The sequence below is a fragment of the Strix uralensis genome, chromosome 4 (genome assembly GCF_047716275.1).
Source record: "Strix uralensis isolate ZFMK-TIS-50842 chromosome 4, bStrUra1, whole genome shotgun sequence".
NCBI lineage: Eukaryota > Metazoa > Chordata > Aves > Strigiformes > Strigidae > Strix > Strix uralensis.
In genome coordinates, this window is record NC_133975.1 from 19,126,799 (window position 1) to 19,147,214 (window position 20,416).

General features: G+C 37.7%; 1 protein-coding gene across 13 annotated transcripts in view; it reads right to left on the reverse strand.

Annotated features, from left to right (window-relative positions):
* The window catches only part of KCNIP4 (potassium voltage-gated channel interacting protein 4), a 442,570-nt gene that overhangs the window by 9,014 nt on the left and 413,140 nt on the right, over nt 1-20,416 (reverse strand). For all 13 annotated transcript variants that reach the window (XM_074865888.1, XM_074865890.1, XM_074865891.1 and 10 more), the window contains 2 exons: nt 13,323-13,392; nt 6,196-6,266 (listed from right to left, as the gene is read on the reverse strand). In XM_074865888.1, the coding sequence (XP_074721989.1) occupies nt 6,196-6,266; nt 13,323-13,392 (141 nt within the window). The remainder of the gene's footprint in view (nt 1-6,195; nt 6,267-13,322; nt 13,393-20,416) is intronic.

Sequence of the window (20,416 nt, forward strand, 5' to 3'; positions counted from 1 at the left end):
ATACCTTGTTGGAAGTGGAATGAATGTGGTTCCCAGACATCTTAGATCAATCTGCTGCAGTCAACATTTGAAACTTTGTGTATGCTACAGTACACCTCAATACTTAAACCCTTTACTGGATATATGATAGGGAATAATATTTATTACATGTCCATGTACCACCATGCTTTTGTGACCCACCAGTGCTCTATTGCTGTAGAGCTATTCCACAGAAATAAATCAGAAGACTTTTGAGATTATTTATATGTAGAGTATTTGGTTATAGGTTTTTTGTTTCATAATTAATACTCTTTTGACAGCACGAACCTCATTTACATTTAGAGAGCATCTTCCAGATTGGAGAAAATATCAACTGGGATGTGTCATCACCTGTCTTCAGTACTTCTTCAGTATTTCTTAGCATGTTAACTTTTTTTAAACAGTGGCTTCTTTTTTCCTGTCTCCTCCATCTTCTTCTATTTGATAAGCTTATAAACCCATAAATCTGTGAAATTGTCTCCATAATAGGTTGAACACAATACGGCAAGAGCTTATATTTAAATGTGCATTTCTACATCATTGGCAAAGACATACAGGAAGTCTTAGAGTAACATTAGAGACAATAAAAGCTGAAAAATTTCTTATCAGCACCAGCAAAGTTTATGCATTTCGTTAAAACAGGAACAATGGAAAAGACTGCGCTAAGGTTAGACATAAATTACAAAGGTCTGGTGTACCACACAAACAAGTATGCCTGATACAGTGAAGCATACACAGATCTCATGGCCTCAGATGGTCTAAGTAGGCACAGACAGCTCCTTTGGCAGCTTCAGTCTTTTTAACAATTCAAGTGGTATGCTCTGGGTTTTCTTTGTCATAAGTTTGTGTCTTATTGGTATATGTGCCCTTTGGGGTAAACAGATACATGAATCTTGAAAGAGTTTTGCTCAGCATGTCTTGTCTAAATCTCAATGACTAATTGAGGGTCACAGGGTTAAATCTCCAAACAGATCTTTAACAATGTACTATTAAGTATTAAAATGTTCAAGAAATTCAGAACAGATTTCTCCACATTACAGCATTAGCAATTAACCCTTTTAATTCAGTACCATGTCTTCAAATCTTTTCTGCACTATTTTACTTTCTTGATGTAGATTTTCCTGAAGTCTTTTACAAAGGTCTCCAATAACTTAATTTTCTTAAGAGTATTATATTTCAGAACTCTGAATTTATTTTTAATTTGGCACCAGCAACATTTTTGTATTTATTCTATCTAAACCATATCTATTTATCTTTTCCAATTATTTCTCTTTCTTCCTTTCTGTGATGCACCACCCATATGTTAGTTGACTTCCTGGCATCATTTATATCCCCATTTGCAAGGCTGCCCTTCTATCATTGGTTTTAAAAGCTATGCATAAAGAAGAATTGACTTTATGCTGTTTTGCATGGCACTGAATGTCCTTATAAAAGCTGAGACAACTCAAAAATCTTCCAGATGTGTGCTCTAAACTTTGCAAGGGCGGGTCATCTCCTTCCATATTGCATCAACATGTTTGGGGATCATACATAGTTCAGTTCAGGTGCATTGCCTTTGTTTGAGTGTTCTGCAGGAGGCCATCTCAGGAACAACAGAAAGGATTTCTCTTAAGAGGAATTTGTGATGAATTGAATAAGGACCACTTAGGATGGCATAGCTTTTCTACAGACTTACTTTCACGCAGTTGAAGAATATAGCAATAATATAGAAATAGAATATTCAATTCAGTGGACATAGGCTAAATCCACAGGGTATTTTAGGCTAGATTCTCAAAGAGATAAATGCTCTGCATGGTGGAAGGTGATGTGTGTGTCAGGAGCAGTGTAGCTATGCTAGCTGTTAAGCTTGTAATCCTGTACAGAATGACATAGTAAAGCAACAGTGCTAAGCTTAGCTCAGCACTAAGCTCAGAAAGTGTCTGTCCATATGCTTGTTACTGACAACTCAGTGACGCGTCAATCAGGCACACCATTTAGCACGAAGCATGAACTCAAGTCCCCATTACAGTATTAGAGTACCCAGATGTATTTTCCTCCCTGGTTTAGACATCTGATTTCTGGAGAGAGAGGAATTCTGCTTTTAGAGCATATTTATTCTTGAAGTAAGATTCACAGTACTGCTTGGACACTTAAATCCCCTAAGGATGACAACACTGTCCACTGAAAGGGACAGTGCCACTCAGCTAGGCACCTAGTGAGGAGAGGTGCATCTGATCTAGGGTCACAAAGGAATCTAAAACTCTGGAGTTTTAGACTGGACTGAGACACAACTCTAGGTCAGGTCTCTCTTCAGTCTGTCACAGAGAAGTTAGAAACACAGAAGTCTGTGCTTTGATACTTGCCTTTACTCCCTTCCACAGCTTCCTAATGTGCTAGCTTCCTGCTGAGAGTGCTATTACCTGTGAAGACCTCCATTACATGCCAAACTCTCCTGTTCCTAACTTTTTTGATTCGGCAAGATAGAGGGATGTCTCACTGAAGGGTTGCAAAATGGAGTGTTGCTGCATCTGTACTGGAGCCTCTGTGCGTCAGTATCACAGCCTGCTCACATTTCAGTTCTGCACTACAGCTCTATTGAGCCTCTGGTTGTGATCTGGGATTAACTCGTATTTTGGGTTTTTTTCAGCAGTGGTTAATTATCTCTTACGAAAGTTGTTGATGGCCTTCTGATTGCTTTATCCCTCAGTAAATCTTTGGGGAGAACTAGATCATTAATAAATTAATTAACAAGCTTAATAGTGTGCTGACTCAAATCCATAGGAAAGCTTAAAATTATTCCACCTGATCATGTGTTCCTTTATGTCATGTTCAAGGCCAAAAGAAGTAGATAGACAGGCACCTAAATCCATTTTGGGATTTAGCCCTTAGGATTTTGGAAATGAATCAAGTGATGAATGTTAGTCACAGAGGTGGTGAAGTCCTGGTGTGCGTAAGAAAAGACCACTGAGGAGGAGCTGCTACTAAGAGGAATTATATTTCTTTGTAACTACTTTACAGCAGCTGGTATTAAAATACTTATGAGCTCAACACTGTCCTGAGAAAAATTAGCTCCTTTCCAACACAACATGAACATGGATTTTTGTGTTGAACACAGAGAATCACATTTCGATACATTTATTAAACTGCTACCCTCATATTACTGCCTTGGAGACAATGACTGTTTATCACTGTTATTATGAGTGAAATACCAAAGTTGTGTATGATCTTAAGATCTGGAGTCCCCTATGGAACTGAGTTAACATGCCTGTTAATTTATTAATTAGTGCAAATTTATCAGGTAACAAGTAATAAAGCAATCAGAAAATTACCAACAACTTTGCTAAGAATTATTAATCATATTTTTGACAAACAAATACAAGTTTGTTTCTTATTAAAAATGACAAAAATCTTTAAACATTTCCATTGCATTTGGGCACAGCTTTGTACTTTAAGGCACTGAGAATTAGTGGGATTACTGAGTGACTTTTCTCTCATCAAAATCACACTTAGAATAACCTCAATATGCATCTACAACAAACTAAGGAGACCGATTTGGATATGTGCAATGTGCTTTATCTTTGACTATATGTCTGAAGTTAATTAGCCTCAATTTTCCTGACTCTGTAAATAGCCTTGAGGCTCACATCTTCATTTTGGTTCAGTTACACTATTCATGCAGCAAAAGGAAACCTTGCTTTCACATCTCTCTCTCCCTGATGGAAAAAAGAACTTCAGTTCATTAATATGCCCTTCAATAGCTAGGTCACTAGGTTGTCTGAAACTCTATTTGTCCCTCATGTTGAAGAAAAACTAGTTGGCATAACTAATCAGATTAGTCTCAGAATTGATACAATCATGGGATAAGTAGAGGTCGGTTCAAGCAGCTAGTTTCATGAGGGATTTTTTTTATGCTACATAAAATGGTTCAGTTGGAGAGCCTGACTTTTATCAGAGAGTATACAGATTACGGGATGACAAAACTCTAAGGACATAACAATCTCACCAAGCAATCTCCTCTAATGAAGGTGTGCGTTTAAGTTGTGCTAAAGCCTAACACTTCGTTGTTGATGGTTGAAAGTTTGAGGAAAAAAGAGCAAAAAAGCTAGAACAAATTCCCTCTTTCTTCTTCCCTACAACTCCAGTTACCACTGCTTTATGAGAAAAGGGAGAGTGCAATGCAAAAAATGTAATTCTGACCTAACATTCTTTTAGTACCATTTCAGATTTTCATACCCTTTTTACATAGAAGAGAGCTGAAGAGTGTTTTGCATCATAGGTATAATATTAAATTGTATTTACTCCTATACTTTGATATAGAAAGTAAATTGGGATGAATGATTATTTATTCTCCAAATTTTTAAATCACTTCCTTTTTCTCTACCTTTTGTGCTGCTTGGTTTTTTTTTTTTTCTTTCTAATGGAAATTAGAAAACTAGAGTACAGATCGGTATAGAAAGAATATGGCACAGCTGTACCTACAATAAAAAGCAGCAGGAAAAAATGACGATTGTATTTTTCACATTTCAGAATATCCACTTTCACATTTTGCAGCTGCTTTCACATGATTAGAAAAAAACCTAAACATTTTTAACATAAGGAGGAGGCTTTTATAAAGGCTCTCATACAGTTTGTAAGTATAATGCTGCTACAGGGTACAAGGACACAGAAGCAAGAGTCTTTTGACGGCACTAGAGTTATGCTGGATCCACAATTAGTGCAAATAATATCAACGTCTGGATGACTCTGAGTCGAAACGGAACAAAAGTAAGCTGGAAATGTCTGGTTTGGCAATGAAAAAAAAAAAAAACCCCACTGCTTCTTTTCTTTTCCTGATTTATTTTATTCCAAAGCCTTTTTTGTACACAGACCTGCACTTTGAGATATTCAAATCCCTTAAAAAGGGATACTGCATTTCTTAAGGCTTTCTGTCTGAGATACAAATGTCAACAAACTGTCCTGGGAAGATACAAAAGCTTTTTTTGTTCTCATTATTCTTAATTATAACAGTAGAAATACTTCTCAAATACCGATGCTAAAAATGTTTTCTCTCAGTGCCTCTGCTGTTGCTGATTTGACCAGAAGGATCCCTTGTACAATCAGCCTATGTACAGAAGATGTGAATAAAACCTCCATTCCTGGTTCTAGCTTCAGAGCTAGATGGAGCCCATTGATTTCAGCTTCCCAGAAAAAGGTAGTTGACGTTCATGGGTTTTTTTAAATAGATGCAAATAATCCCCCACAAAAATATCTGGTTATAGTCCCAGCTGAGGTATAAATTCCTGATCACAGTGCACCTGCTTGGTGAGGTTTCTCATTCCATCAATAACAAAACCAAAAATGCTTTCAAAAAAATTTCTGTCACACCTCACAACACCATTCACTCAAGTAAATCATAAAAAACATGTATAGGACATATAAACAAATTTAAAGTGGGTGTATTTATCGCAATCCAATCTCAAGTTGAAAGGATATAATTTGTCCATTATAAATAAAACTAAGCAAAACATGACAAAGCAAATATATCCTTTTGCAAATGAACTGAGATTTATTTTTTTTTAATTCTATACCTTCAAATAATGTCTCCTTCACAGTATTTTGTAAACCCTGTTTTCATCTAAACTGTTGTAGTGAGTTGGCTTTTTTACCATGTTATTACATTGATGACATCAGCCTCTGTAGGTAATGACATCAACCTTAGCAAGGAAAGGCAGAATTTTGAAAACAGATTGGACAGTTAAATGGAAAAGAATGAATTTCAAACTCTTGTGCTTTTAAATACATTTGCTTTAAAGCCTTTTTTTTGTAGAGCCTTCTCCTGGAAACTAATAGAGTGTGTGAGCAATCCTATTTTGGCTGACTCATCCCCATAACATTAGTTGTAGTTCAGAGTCCTTCTCACCTTGCAGAGGCAGAGAGGAATATAAGGATTATTTTATGTAACTTGCATATAAATTGGGTTACCTTTTAAATTAACAGATTTATAAAAATATTACATAGCAGCACAGTCTGAGTTACCATTTTGAGATATACAATTATAACATGACTTTTGTTAATACTTGGGAAGAACTTGATACTTGAGTCACATAAGCTAATTTTTTTCATAATGTGAGGCATATAATAAAAGCCACCAAACTGGACTTAATTACAAGGAATGGCAAAATATTCAATAGCAGATAAAGAAGTAACAGTATTACTTACCTCAAAACTTACAGATCCATTGTGATCAGTGTCAAATGCGTTAAACAGAAAATGTGCATAAGTTGTGGAATCTACAATTTAAAACAGTAAAAATTATTCATAGCAACCACATCTCATTTCATTTAATTTCATTCCATGAAAAAAGATTGATGCCAAGATATATATTGATACCAAAATTTCATAGCAAGACTAAATTTTCAATTCAGTTTAAACTTTTTTCTTGGCAGGGGAGGAGGGATAAATTGTAAGTGCAAGTATGTGGGTAGCTACACTAGTAGGAACAGAAAATCTAAAATTCTGGTCTAGAAGATCTTTATTCATTTTCATTCCCATTTCTGCTAATCACTGATATCTGAATGAATAGCAAAGAAGTCATGTCACTGTACTCTGAAACAACCTGTGTTAATGGGAACACTACTTACCAGTTAAATGACAGTGATAGGGGAATCTATCTCGCATGTTAAAAAAGAAAAATGCATTTATTTGTTCACTTTAAATGAGGGAAGCAGACACTACCATCTGTACATCTGGCATATCATTTTAACTCTGGAGACAGGCCTGTTACCCAGGTTGAAGCTGAGCTTGTCAGAAAGCTGCTGCTGCACTTGGGTCGTAGGCTCACCCACAGGTGAGATAAAATCCTGTGCTGAGAAGCAGATTCTTAAAGCTAATCTGCTGCTTAATTCCCGTGAGGGCTAGGTGCTTAAAAACCTTGTAAAAACTGGCTGTGACTAACTGAAGTAGTCAATAAGACTCTGAAAGATGACCTTAAACAAGTGATCCCTTCACTAATTATTTGTATACTTTTCAAACTTACTAACCAGTGCATATCGACTCATTTTAGAAACACCGGACAGCATGAATGTAAATCTGTCAAGCCTCTAAGTTTTTGTAAAGATCCATCCTTCCATTTCCACTGAATGACTTCCAAGAGGCACAACCTTCTCCAGGAGTAATATATTGTGAAGAGAGAACTTCTCCAGAGACTGCCCTCTTGATGTGAGGTACAAGCTGCTGGGGTTATGGGAAGTCAGCTTTCCTCAGGGTCTTTTGCCTCCCTCAAAACCATGCAAATTAATGTAGGTTGAGGTATTGTTTACTTTTAATATTCATTGCTTTGCTCTTCCTACTTCATGTATTTACATTAATTTTAGGTTAATTAACATTAACCTCACAATCTTTTAGTAAAGTGAGAAGTGTTGTGAAATCTGTGTCCGCCTTGCAGGACAAAACCTCCCTGTCACAGAAAAACCTCATCAGTGCTGAGATATCTTTTTCTGATTTCTTGGCACTAAACCATTTTACCTTGCATATCAATCCTGGAAACCTTTATTTGTCACAGCCCAAAATATTGTTTTGAATTAAACTGAGTGATAGTCCTGGGTCTCCCACCTGAAATGCCACCTTGACCCCAAGGAACCAAGTATACCAAAACTCAAAACTGTGTACTTCAAGATTCAGACCTCATATTAGCAAGTAAAGTCTCTGGTCTTACTTCAATATGTTAATTTCATATGAAGTGAAATAATTTTAACAAGAAAAAACTCTGCAACCTTTAAACCCCGTGTCTGTTAATGCATTCTCAGAGAATGAAAAAACCCAAACACTGTTGAGAGATTCATTCATCCATGTAGCCAGTCATCAGTGTAATTGCTTAAGCATGGCCTAGCAGATAAATTCCCACTTTAACTGAAAAATGTAAATTTGTTGACTTCAGTTTATATTTAGGATTTTAATAGTCATATTTTCTATAATCTACTGAGACTTCTGTTGTGCAACAGAATATACTATGCAAACCATCTTCAGGGAAAAAACATATTAGAGAGGCATAATTACTGTAAACTGAATTTTAAATAGCTTTCTATTCTCTTGGCATTTATTTCTTAAAAACAAGTGAAATATTTCTAATTATTTTCTGTATATTTGCAGAAAACACAAAGGTTAACACAAAGGTTTTTTTTATTATTTGTTGCCCATACATGATACAGTATATTACTCTTTTTGTATGATGGTATATGAAAAAAAAATCTCTAGCTGAAGAATCTTTTCCTTCTTGTACCTTTTTCTGAAAAAAAAAATTCAGAGGTCTTTTTCAGGGTTGTTTGTTCAGGCAATTCTGGTGTGAAATTTTGCCTTCAAAACCACAGCAGGATGAGGTACACTAGTCTTTTAATTACAGCCATTTAATGTGATTCCCCTCTGCCCCACCCCCCTAACATTAATCATGTTAGGCAAAAGCTTAGCTTTTTAAATAAAATATGTTTTCAGGGATCTGATATCATAACTAGTAGGCTAAATTGATGTTTTGACAGGTTGAGACAGGAACAGCTATTAAATAAGAATTCCTTTGAAATACACCATTTAAGCATATTAAACATCAGACACAAAAAATGTTAGTCATTATACATCCAAGAGTATGCCTTATCAAACCATGAACACAATATATTTTGTTCATAACTGACAAGGAGTGTAATAATTATTCAGTGTGTGGATTCTTATCTACGATGGGCCAGGTGATGAACAAGTCCAAGTTCTATTTCAGACAATCCATTGCATCAACGCAGGGGGCCCATTGATTCACCTGTATGGAGTGGTTTGCTAAAAAGAAGTTACTGGAGTGCCTTTCTGGCATGGAAAGCTTTTTACAAACCTACTTCTGCCTTTTAAAATACATTGCTTTTACTGCAACCCAGTGTCATCTCCTTTGTTAATCTTGTGGCTCCCTTGTCCTCTTTCTACTCCTCCTGTACCTTGTCCTGGATAGTCTTGAAAGTCGCTTGATGAAGTGACTTACTGGATGACATTGGAACAGGACTTTTTCATGATTGCTTGGTCACCCTGAAGCTTAAAATCTTACACAACATCATTTTGTTTGCTGAGATATGAATTGTGATAATGATACATCATGTTATATCTGGTTTTGCATTACATAGAAAATTGGGGCAGAGATCTACATGTACAATACACGTTTTAATTTGGGGACAGCTTTTAAAACTTTTTTTTTCCTTTCCAATATTCAGACATACATAAAACCAATATTTTAAGCACAGCTGAAAATTAAAAGCCTCAGCTGCCCACAATATTTTGGCAATACATTCAAAGATTTAAGTGTCCAGTCTGGCTGCTTAACTAGACACTTAAATATGATGATCTCACCCTGTTATTAGTATGCAAGGATATGCAAATACAGATAATTAATTGGGCTTTGAAGATACCTTGGCTAATGTGAAGAACAAAGAATAGACTTTGGCTCCTGTACCTCTCAGAAAATGGCAAAAGTCAACAGAGGCACCTATAAAACAGCACAAAACCTACACAAAACAGTTCAAGTCTCAGTGGCCCCACAGAAATTAAAGGATTACTGATGTGAGCTGTTAATCCTCCAAGGAGATTCAGCTCTTCTGCTCTTTCCACTGATTATTTTTCCTGAAGTTTTGAGGAAAACTACATGAGGCTTTCACATTTGTTTGTGCTGTCTTTATGTACTGTTAAGGCTGCGCGCCATTGTGTAGAGGCTATGGAGGATGGTGAGAGGAAGGGGATAGATTCTGATGGTCTCTTCTTGGTGCTCTTCACCGAAATCTCCTAAACGGCTTTATTAAGAAAGCTAAAAGTTCTGTTACTAGTACACAACAACATCTGTTACTGATGAGTGACTTATCTGGGTTTGATACTTTTCTGCCCTGCTAAAAATCTAAATTTTTACTGTATTTTACTAAAGTTAAATGAAGAAAAAGCATATTTTTTTTTCATAAAATTGTAGCTCACTTGCTGCAGATAGAGTAATGGCGTTGCTGAAATTGCAGCAAATAGTGTAATGATGTGCCCCAGTAATGCACTATTGCCATTGTTACTATGAAGCTGCAAGTTTTATAGGTAGCTTGCCCCAGGACGGAGGCTCATCAGCTTGCAGATTTGTTTCCCATGGTTTAGCTGTACCAGCAGTCTCTCAGAGTTATCAGGTTTCTAAGGCTCATTGGTTTTACTTTTGTAGTGCAACTATAGCTTTATACAGGTAGCAGAAACAAGAAGTTATTCTATGTAGAAGTAGGTATTTATAACTCTAACATGATGATGCAGCGGAGAGAAGAACTTTTTGCCTCATACCCAGCAGAGGCCTTGAGCAGCAGAGAGACAAGATGCAGCGCAGAGGAGAGCAGGCGTGGGATGAGAGGGGATGGGGTGCAGGCTGGCACTGGAGACCTCATATCTATAAAGAACTCACCCATGGTCAGTTAAAGAAATGCAGGTGTTAGAGCTGGACAAAACTGGTTTTAGGGGTAGCAAAGAGAACAAAGAAATAGTGTCTAACACATGTAAAAGTCACCACCTATAATAGATTTGGGTGTAATGTGGAGATGCAAATCAATGGAGGGGAAAAAAAGGCGTAAAAACATGTTAGCAAACATGTAGAAATGACCGCAGGTGAATCCTAGAGCGAGGAAGAAGAAAGCACCAACATGAACATCCTGTTCCTCTCAGGGAAGGACTCCGGATGCCAACAGTCCACTTCAGTTCCCACCTCTTCCTCCAAATGATGCCACTGCCCTAAAAGCCCAGAGGAGCAGCAGAAGGGTATGTATCAGTTTTTAACTACATTAATATTCTTTCTTTTCTCTAACAATTAGGTCTGGACTAATAAAGATTAGTCTTTTAAGATTACATTTATTCTCTCAATATGATGATGGAGCAGCTCCTCCAGAGTACCATCACACAACACATGCGGGACAACCAGATGGTCAGGCCCAGTCAGCATGGGTTTATGAAAGGCAGGTCCTGCTTGACAAACCTGATCTCCTTCTACGACAGGACGACCTGCTTATTCGATGAGGGAAAGGCTGTGGATATTGTCTGCCTTGACTTCAGTAAGGCCTTTGACACCATTTCCCACAGCATTCTCCTGGCAAAACTGGCTGCTCGTGGCTTGGATGATCGCACGCTTCACTGGGTAAAAAACTGGCTGGATGGCCGGGCCCAAAGAATTGTGGTGAACGGAGTTAAATCCAGTTGGTGGCCGGTCATGAGTGGTGTCCCACAGGGCTCACTTTTGGGGCCACTCCTGTTTAACATCTTTATTGATGACCTAGACAAGGGGATCGAGTGCACCCTCAGTAAGTTTGCAGATGACACCAAGTTGGGTGGGAGTGTTGATCTGCTCGAGGGTAGGGAGGCTCTGCAGAGAGATCTGGACAGGCTGGAGCGATGGGCTAAGGCCAACTGTAGGAGTTTCAGTAAGGCCAAATGCTGGGTGCTGCACTTGGGCCACAACAACCCCCAGCAGCGCTACAGGCTTGGGGAGGAGTGGCTGGAGAGCTGCCAGTCAGAGAAGGACCTGGGGGTGTTGATTGACAGCCGGCTGAACATGAGCCAGCAGTGTGCCCAGGTGGCCAAGAAGGCCAATGGTATCCTGGCCTGTATCAGAAATAGCGTGGCCAGCAGGGACAGGGAAGGGATCTTGCCCCTGTACTCGGCACTGGTGAGGCCGCACCTCGATTACTGTGTTCAGTTTTGGGCCCCTCACTACAAAAAGGACATTGAATTGCTCGAGCGTGTCCAAAGAAGGGCAACGAAGCTGGTGAAGGGTCTGGAGCACATGTCGTACGAGGAGCAGCTGAGGGAACTGGAGTTGTTTAGTCTGGAGAAGAGGAGGCTGAGGGGAGACCTCATCACCCTCTACAACTACCTGAAAGGAGGTTGCAGAGAGCTGGGGATGAGTCTCTTTAACCAAGTAATAAGCGATAGGACAAGAGGGAATGGCCTCAAGTTGTGTCAGGGAAGGTTTAGACTGGATATTAGGAAGCATTTCTTTACAGAACAGGTTGTTAGGCATTGGAATGGGCTGCCCAGGGAGGTGGTGGAGTCCCCATCCCTGGAGGTGTTCAAGAGGCGGATTGACATAGCACTTAGGGATATGGTGTAGTTGGGATCTGTCAGTGCTAGGTTAATGGTTGGACTAGATGATCTTCAAGGTCCCTTCCAACCTAGATGATTCTGTGAAATATATTTTAGCTTTACTTTTAGAAACTGTGTGCTTTCTCTTTGCCCATAAACAATTCCGAGTGTAAAAATGGAAAGATAATTTTTTTATTATTAAGTGTAGTAAAGGTGTAATAAATCACATGCAGAGAATTATTTTCACCAGCCAGGGTAATTAAAAAATATAATATCTGAAACTGTAATTGTTAGTCTGGTTTAAAAGCTTAGATATAGAAAAAATCACTAGGCAGGTCAACCCTTTTAGCCTTTTGTTCTTCCCTATTGAGTGTGCCTACTTGTTAAGGATTTCAGTGATGGTAATCCACCCTGAATGCTGCTCTTTATCTTCTAGGTCTTTATGCAAAATAAAACTAATTGGGAGACATTTTGTTCCTACCAATTAAGTGTGGGGGGTTTTTAAATACAAGTGAAAAGAAAGAGCTATGAACAGTCCCAGGGAAACATGCAAATCTCAGGAGCTGTGGGAGAAGATGAAGAGGCAGGATTGAAGAGTTGTAGGAGAATATGGAGGATTGAATGGTAAAAGCAAGAGGAAGAACAGAGAGTAAAACAATTAAAATTAAAAGCAAATCCACAGTTCAAAGCAAAAAACTGTTACACATTTTTGTGTTACCTTCATTGCACTAAAAGATAATGAAGATAAAGAAATTAATGAAACCCCTGGAAATTAATTAATTGAAATTAAGGTTAGCAAAAAAAGACCTCATTTAAGTAGAGAAACCTCACAGAAGTCAAAGGGGTTCTGCCATCAATATTAGAGTGTACCTGTAGTGCCTTCTACAGTTTTTGTTCCTACTGTGAAGGGTTCTATGGAATAAAAGAGAATGGGAAAGATTTTGTAGAAAATTTAAAAAGAAATAACCTCCTCGGAGAAACATGGTTTTCAAAGGTACCCAAACACAGGCCCTAACTTCATAATAGAAGACTGATTTGTAGATATCATTGCATTTCATTCAGACATATATACTCTAAAATGTGTCCAGCCATTAAGGAAGTACCCCATGAGTTCAGATAGAGCTTGAGACAGCAATCTTGTTAATTTGAACAGCAGGCTCTTTTGTCAGACTTAGGAAGTAACAAACATAACTTGCTGTTCACTGTAGCACTAATTACATCTGTCAAGTACTCACCTCCCTGTGGAAAGAACTGAGAGTAAATATCTTTGAAGGTTTCTTCATTGACAACACCACTGGGGCATTCCTGAAAAAAAAGTGAAAGAGAAGAAATGAATACCATCCAACATGGTCCAGTCAAATCATATGTTCATGAGACTGTACAATGTGACTCCAAGAGTTTGACTTGTCTGATTTTGCTCTTTCAACAAAACATTAATGCTAAATTAAATGTTTAGCACTTTGAAGCATCTTCCTGGAGAGTTCCTATGGGACAAAATTTCTTCTGTGCCATATATCTCACCTTCAGTCTTGATACCTGAGTGACAGACATGAGCAGCGACCACTCTGCTGCAGTGCGTGGAGCTATCGGTGTTGCTGTGGGCCATGCGTGGTCGCTCCTGCATCTGCAAGCAGCGTTTGCATGGTGTGGAAACCAAGCAGGAATGTAAACTGCATTTGCAGTTAGATATTACTGCTAGAATGTGCAGTCATGTTCTACCTAAAAGCTATATTCAATGAATTCAAAAGACCCTGCAACAGAAGTCCTTATTCAAACCCTGCAGATCCTTCTGCCTCTTTACATCTTTTTCATAAACTGAAATATGTAAGAAAGAATAAGCAGAAAGTGTCAGAGCAGAGTGATTATGAAAAAATGAAATGAAGTGAAGGAGAAGAAAAAAGAGGATTAGAGCAGTGACTTTACAAAAATGACTTATGTAAAGAGGTAGGAAAAGCAGAAGGAATACTGTATTTTTCACTAAGTCACACATAAACATCAAATACCAGTCAGTTGACATCTAGTCCTGAATTTGCCACACTAAGCAGATGACTTTGGGCAATGCATTTAATTCCTTTATGCCTTAATTCCTTCTTTAACACAGAGGGTGAAAAAAGCCCGGCAAGCTCTTTAAAAGGGAAATATTTCTAGAAACAAAGTTAAGTAAGAAAAGACAAACTAAATGTTAAGGTTCATACATCTATTTTTGTCTACTGCTATGCTATTTGGACTGATAGCTCAAACTTATGTGCTCCTAGTCTGAAACTGGGGAAAGGAAATAGCTTTAAATGAAGATAAAGGACAGTGTAACATCTTTTACCAGTGTAATAACTGTGAGAGAAAATGATATTTTTATTAGATCAAATAAGGAAGACTGAGATCTGAGATATTCATAGTTCTGACAGCTTCTGCTAAGAAACAAATAGCGTAATCTTGCTAATTGAGAGATGAATGCATCACCTGAAAAACAATCCAATCAGATTATTTTCAGCTCTTCACCATAACTAAGCATGTACAAACACGTAGTAAGAAAAAATTCTGTTTAATCAGAACAGACAGACAAACAGTGGTCATGAGGACAAAAGTACGAAATTATTTGTTCCTGGACACAGAGGCTGTCACCGATGGAGGGAGAATTAGAGCACAGCTCTCTGTAAGATCAGATATATACTGACTGCTGGGCCACACTGCCTTTCAAACCAAAGCCTTTGGGGAATGAGAGGAACAGTGAAATGGATCTAGCATCTCTACCCTTCATCAGGTAAGGAGCAATCCGTTAATTGAGGTGGCATCTCCCTGCCTGTATATGTATTTGGGTGTGAGGGCATTGTAAAACATCTCTCTCTGCTTTACCAGCTTCCTAAAAAGACTGTAGTCAGATGGCCTAGTGTCTCTGTGGGCCCTATCAGGTTTACTATGCTGCTTGTCTTTTTATGTGAAGCCTTCTGGAGTTGTACAAGTGCATGCAAAAGAGCAGTATTTTTATTTGTATTTGAAGCACAATAAAGAAAACATCAGTGAAGTGTTCAGATACTCATTGATATAACATTATAGTTATTCAATGTAGAAAATGTAGCAAAGGCATTTGGAAGTTCCTCTTCCAAGCATACATTAGTATATACTCTACATCATTCCCAGACCTCCCCAAGAAAGAGTAATGCAGCCTTCTCCCTGAGATTGGTAACAGCGTGAAAGGGCAATGCAGTATTTTAGAATTTAAAAAGAGAAGCCATGGTTTCTTTCTGTTCTGCATGTAATTTCTTTTCAAACAAAAAGCTAGGCACATTTTGGGTGAACTAAAAAGAAAGCCTGTATATTTGAATTTGTACAACTCAGAGTTTGCTTTTTTAATTTTTTCTGAGAAGCTTAATAAATAATGAATGACAAAATGTGCATTTAAGTTCATCTAATTATGGCTTATTAACATGCAAAGCAATTTTTCTACCTTTTGCTTGGATGAGAAAGACATTCAAACTATGCTCATTTTGCCAAGAGTGCTCTCCCCTTTTTTACAGAAAATTCCATCAACTCGAACTGTGTCAGTCCTTAGACAAAAGCTGTGAAGAGTAAGACCCCCATCTCCTGACTGCATTTAAATATTGTGATGTTAGAGGAGAATTAAAGGCACTCTGGAAAAATTTGTCTAGTTTATTCTTTGTTAGTTCAAAATAAGTTAGCAGCCTGTTTTTAGAGAAATACATGATCTCCTCATTTAAAAGTAGTACCTTTTTCTATCACTTAATGAACTCCAGTTTCACCATACTGTTTGAAAGAAACTTTGCTTGAAAAGGCAATCTACTTTCACAGAATTACATATTAGTAGAGCCAGGAATGACCTCTTGAGTTTAACCAGGTTGACCCTCTGTATTTTCCTTTGCTCTTTACCACAATATTACCAGTAACACCTTACCTCTTCCATCCTTGGAGGTCTGTATTAACGGTATCTTAAGGACATTAATTAGAAATCTATGATGCTGGCCAACTACTCTTATCAGAAACATCAGTTCAAACTTTTCTTTCTTTAGCTTGGATCTTTCCTCTGAGACTCTACAAGACAGTGAACACTTCTGTTCTTAAATAATTTTCATCTAAATACATATGTAGCCAACATCATTTACCTCTAAGACTGCTCTTCTCTTGACTCATAAATCTGGCTTTATTGTGTTTATTAGGAGATTTCTCTAGTTCAGTGAAAGAGATTTAATACTGTAATTGTTAAGTATGTCCCATGGCTTTATGCCAGGTTATTGCTGACTCCTTCCATTGTACCAACTATAATTTAAAAAATCTTTCTAACCTTTCATTAAACTCTTATAAAAGAGAAGAAAATAATTAAATAGTTTGAAAGAAAAATGCAAGGCTTATTTAAACCATTTCCTATATTCTTTTTTTCCTCCAGCTGTATATAATTTATTTTGTTACAGAAAATTTCTGTTCAACAGTCTTTTAAAATTGCATTAATGATGTATTATATTTTCCTTCTGGAGAATAAAAAGTAGGAAAAGTTCATCTTGAACTGTTTTTCCTGAGTCCAGTGCTCTCTCCTTTAAAGACAAAATAATATAAACCAACAGAAAGAAGAGACAGAGAATAATAAATACGATTCTGCCTTTTGATGATCTCTCTTGCTTGCAATATTACTGCTGGGAAATTACGCTTTCAGCACATAGTGTTCTGAACCACTCCAAAACCTGTAAATTATTTACAAGCTTCATGCTGTCTAAGCTGTCTTGTCTTCAGTATTTCTAAGAATACTGCAATAGGTGGATTCTTCTTTACTACCTAATCAACACCCTTTTTAGACAAGGGGCAAACCCAAAAAGACACAAAAAATGAGAAATAGTGAAATGTAGGAAAGAGAATGAAGAGGAAACAAACTCAAAGCTCAGACTTTTGTCTGCATAACAAACAATTTTGTATGATAAATAAAGCTGTATTAGGAGCTTTGGCAATTTAAAATGTATTTTAATTATAGGGTTTTGCATGACAGGTTCTCCATCCCATGTTTTATCTGCTGTCAGTTTTCATTCTGCTTCATTTTAGATATATGTTCATGTCCGTTGACTTAATAATCTCTAAGTGATATTTTCTCTTTTTGCATGTACTTCTATTCTAACTGAAAATTTAAATTGTCCATAAACACAAAACCTAATGGAAGAACACATAAGTAATTTTGAGATAGCATGCATATACTTTAAAGCTAATTCTACCAAAAATTCCATAACCTAAACCCATGGTGGCTCTTCATAGCCCAGTCCAGTTCCTAATTTTTCATTTGAGTATAATAGGGCTTTGATCAAAACAGCATGAGAATTTAACAAATGGCCTTGATTTAATAACTTAATCTAGGCAAAATTAATAACAAAATCTGGTCCAACAGGCACCTCATGAAGCTCAACAAGAACAGCAATGTTCTGTGTCTGGAAAGAAATCATCCTTTGCCCCAGTACCAGCTGTGAAGTGTCTGGCTGCCAAAAAGGACGTGGGGTCACAGTGGATGTCATGCTGAGTATGAGCCAACAAAGAATTCTTACTGCAAATAAGACAAACCACTTCCTGGGCCAAGGCCAGCAGGCTGATGGAGTTATTCTTTCCCCCTACTCTGGACAGTCTTGGAGCCCTCCCATGGATGTGGAGGAACTGAAGAAGGCCACGAAGACTACTAGGCATGAGAGCACATGGCCAACAAAGACAGACTGTGAGAGCTGGTCTTGTTTAGTCTAGGCCATCACTAAGAGATGAGCTAATAGCAGCCCACCTGAAGGGCAGTAACAGATAAAGGAACCAAATTCTTTGTAGGGGAAGACAATTTAACAAAGTTCAGCGGCCACAGTCTGAGGTTTGTGAGCTCACCTTAACAGGAAAAACTTTTTCACTCTTCTTGATACCCTAAAGTGTGGTGATGCTTGAGACAGCCCTTAATTTCAGTGAAAATTTGTACTATTGAACAGCCTTGGAAAGTTGTCTGTGTATGTGGCAGAGCTTTTCTAAGGGATGAGATGAGAAGCTTTGTTTAATAAGTGGACCTTTATAATTTGCCATTACAAACAGGAACCAGGACAGAAAGGTGTGGGTTAAAGACTTGAGACAATAGGTTCTGAAGCTTATGTTTCTTCAGTCTTTAATGATTTTAAGATATATGAAAATTAACTTTTAACTTTATGCACTCCCTAATTCTGCATACCTAAGGTTGATTTAAATTTGCTATATCTAATGTTTGTTCTGATGTATGCAATTGAAACTTAGGCCTTCTTATGACTTTCATATTTGCAGAAAACTGAGCTAAATTATAATTATGCAATTCACATGGGGTGCAACATCAAATTAATTTCTCCCATTAAGAAGTATAATTAGTATTTTTGGACTAAACATTTAGTTTTATTCAGAAAAAACACATGTATTTGGTGTTTAATCAGTGCACATTGATGTGTATTTAGCCTATATTGGCCTCCCATGGGAAGACATCAGTGGCTATGTAGTAAAATTACTCAGCAAAATTATCAGCAAACCATTAGTCAACATTTTATCAGATAGAAGCATTTTTTTAGTGTGGCTACAGTAATGTATTATATTGGGAAATTTTATACTTGAAATGTACAGTGTTTTTTCTAGGCTTACAGAAAAATTAACTACAAGGGAAATCAGAAATCTGAAAATTCATTCGATAGTATTTAAGGACTACATAAATTATCTGGAACAAGTCCAGTGATACTCAGTTCACAAATTACTCCTATCTTGACTCTCCAAGGATGTCCAAACAGTCCCTCCAAGGATGGAAAAGATAAGGACTTTGGTGAAACATCTCTAACATGATCTCATTATGATTTGGAAGAAGGAGAAACACCAGATAAATCTCACCCTGAAAGGGCCCCTTTGTACCCTGACACAGAAGCTGACACATTGATATCAGCATAACAATCACCCTGAAGACTTTTGCCCGAATGGTGTTGATAGGCTTTGTACTGCAGCAGCTGAGCCAAGCAGGTATTTGTTGTATAGATACAACACCAGATCCAAAACCAACTAGACTTATTAATCTTACCAAATGCCACTTTCAAAACCTAAATCTAGATCTCTGACCCTCAATTGCCTCTCTGTGTTTTGCCAATTTACTTCAGATAACGATGTTTTGCCTCCCAGTGCTGCTGTTCAGGCAGTGGGTCTGTAGCCATAGGCTCATTGCAACCAGGAGGGTAAGTAGTTACAAAAGCAGAAGGGTAGGGGTGGGAGGATCAGAGACAAACAGAAAAAGTTCTCTCAAACAAGCAGCGTCGCATTAAAAAAATGGTTTGAGTTTGTTGAAATGATGAATATGACTCTAAGTGCTGTTACAATTAAGCTGCTGGGTCATTAAAAATGCATATATCTCATGTTTAGATGTGATAATTGGCTGAGCAGGGGTGGTAAAGTTATACTGCACAAAGTTAAAGTTGCAAAATAAAAACAAAAACTGGAAGCGACATAAAGCCAAAGAGCAACAATGGCATGGTGATGGTAATTTCAATGTCAAGGTTTCTGAGGCATTTAATTTTCCTTCCTACAGCTGCAAATCCACAACAGCTTGTTTCAAATGCCTCCTCTGAGTGCCTGCTGTTTAATGTAATATCCCAGTTTGCTTCCAACACAGGGTAGCCCAATCAAGCTGTTTTTCCCAGATTTGCCAATCCATTGGGTTCCTCTGGAGCTACTTGGTTCTGATGAAGGACGGATCTTGTTCCCGATCATTTCTGTGCTCATTTCCCTCCACTCCCCAGAGCCTCTTCTCAGTTCCACTGGCTGCTGCCTTACTCCTGCCTGTCTTTTTTCTCTTCACCCTTGCAATACGGCACCAAGCCCTGTTTCACATAGTCTCTGTTTCCTAGATCTTGGAAGAACTGATCCATCAAACCCCCTCTGAATCCACACATCTCAAAATCTCTTCCAGATCCTAATCTTTTCTTCCTTTTCAGAAGATTGTTCACAGATAAACTTTAATCAGGTTATACCCAAATATTACCCCATTTGTCAGACATAATAGTCCAAGATCAAACCAAGAAGGTATCAGATAGATGTAAGTTTCGAGTCAGACAGATCCAAAATCCCAGTTCACTTTTGAGAACTAGCACATTCTGTGAAAAGCATGAAAAAATATCTTTCCTAATATTCTTCATTCTCACTTTGTGTCAGATGCCTTGTTTCTGTAGCATAAGCCAGAGAAAGGATGCAGAGAAAGAAGCCTTTCCTGGAAAAAAAGCAGGTGCAATTCAGGATTGCCAGCATGAGGGAGTGTAAGCAATAGCATCATGTTACATTGATAAATAATTTCTCATGGCAAACAGGAAAATCCAGTGCA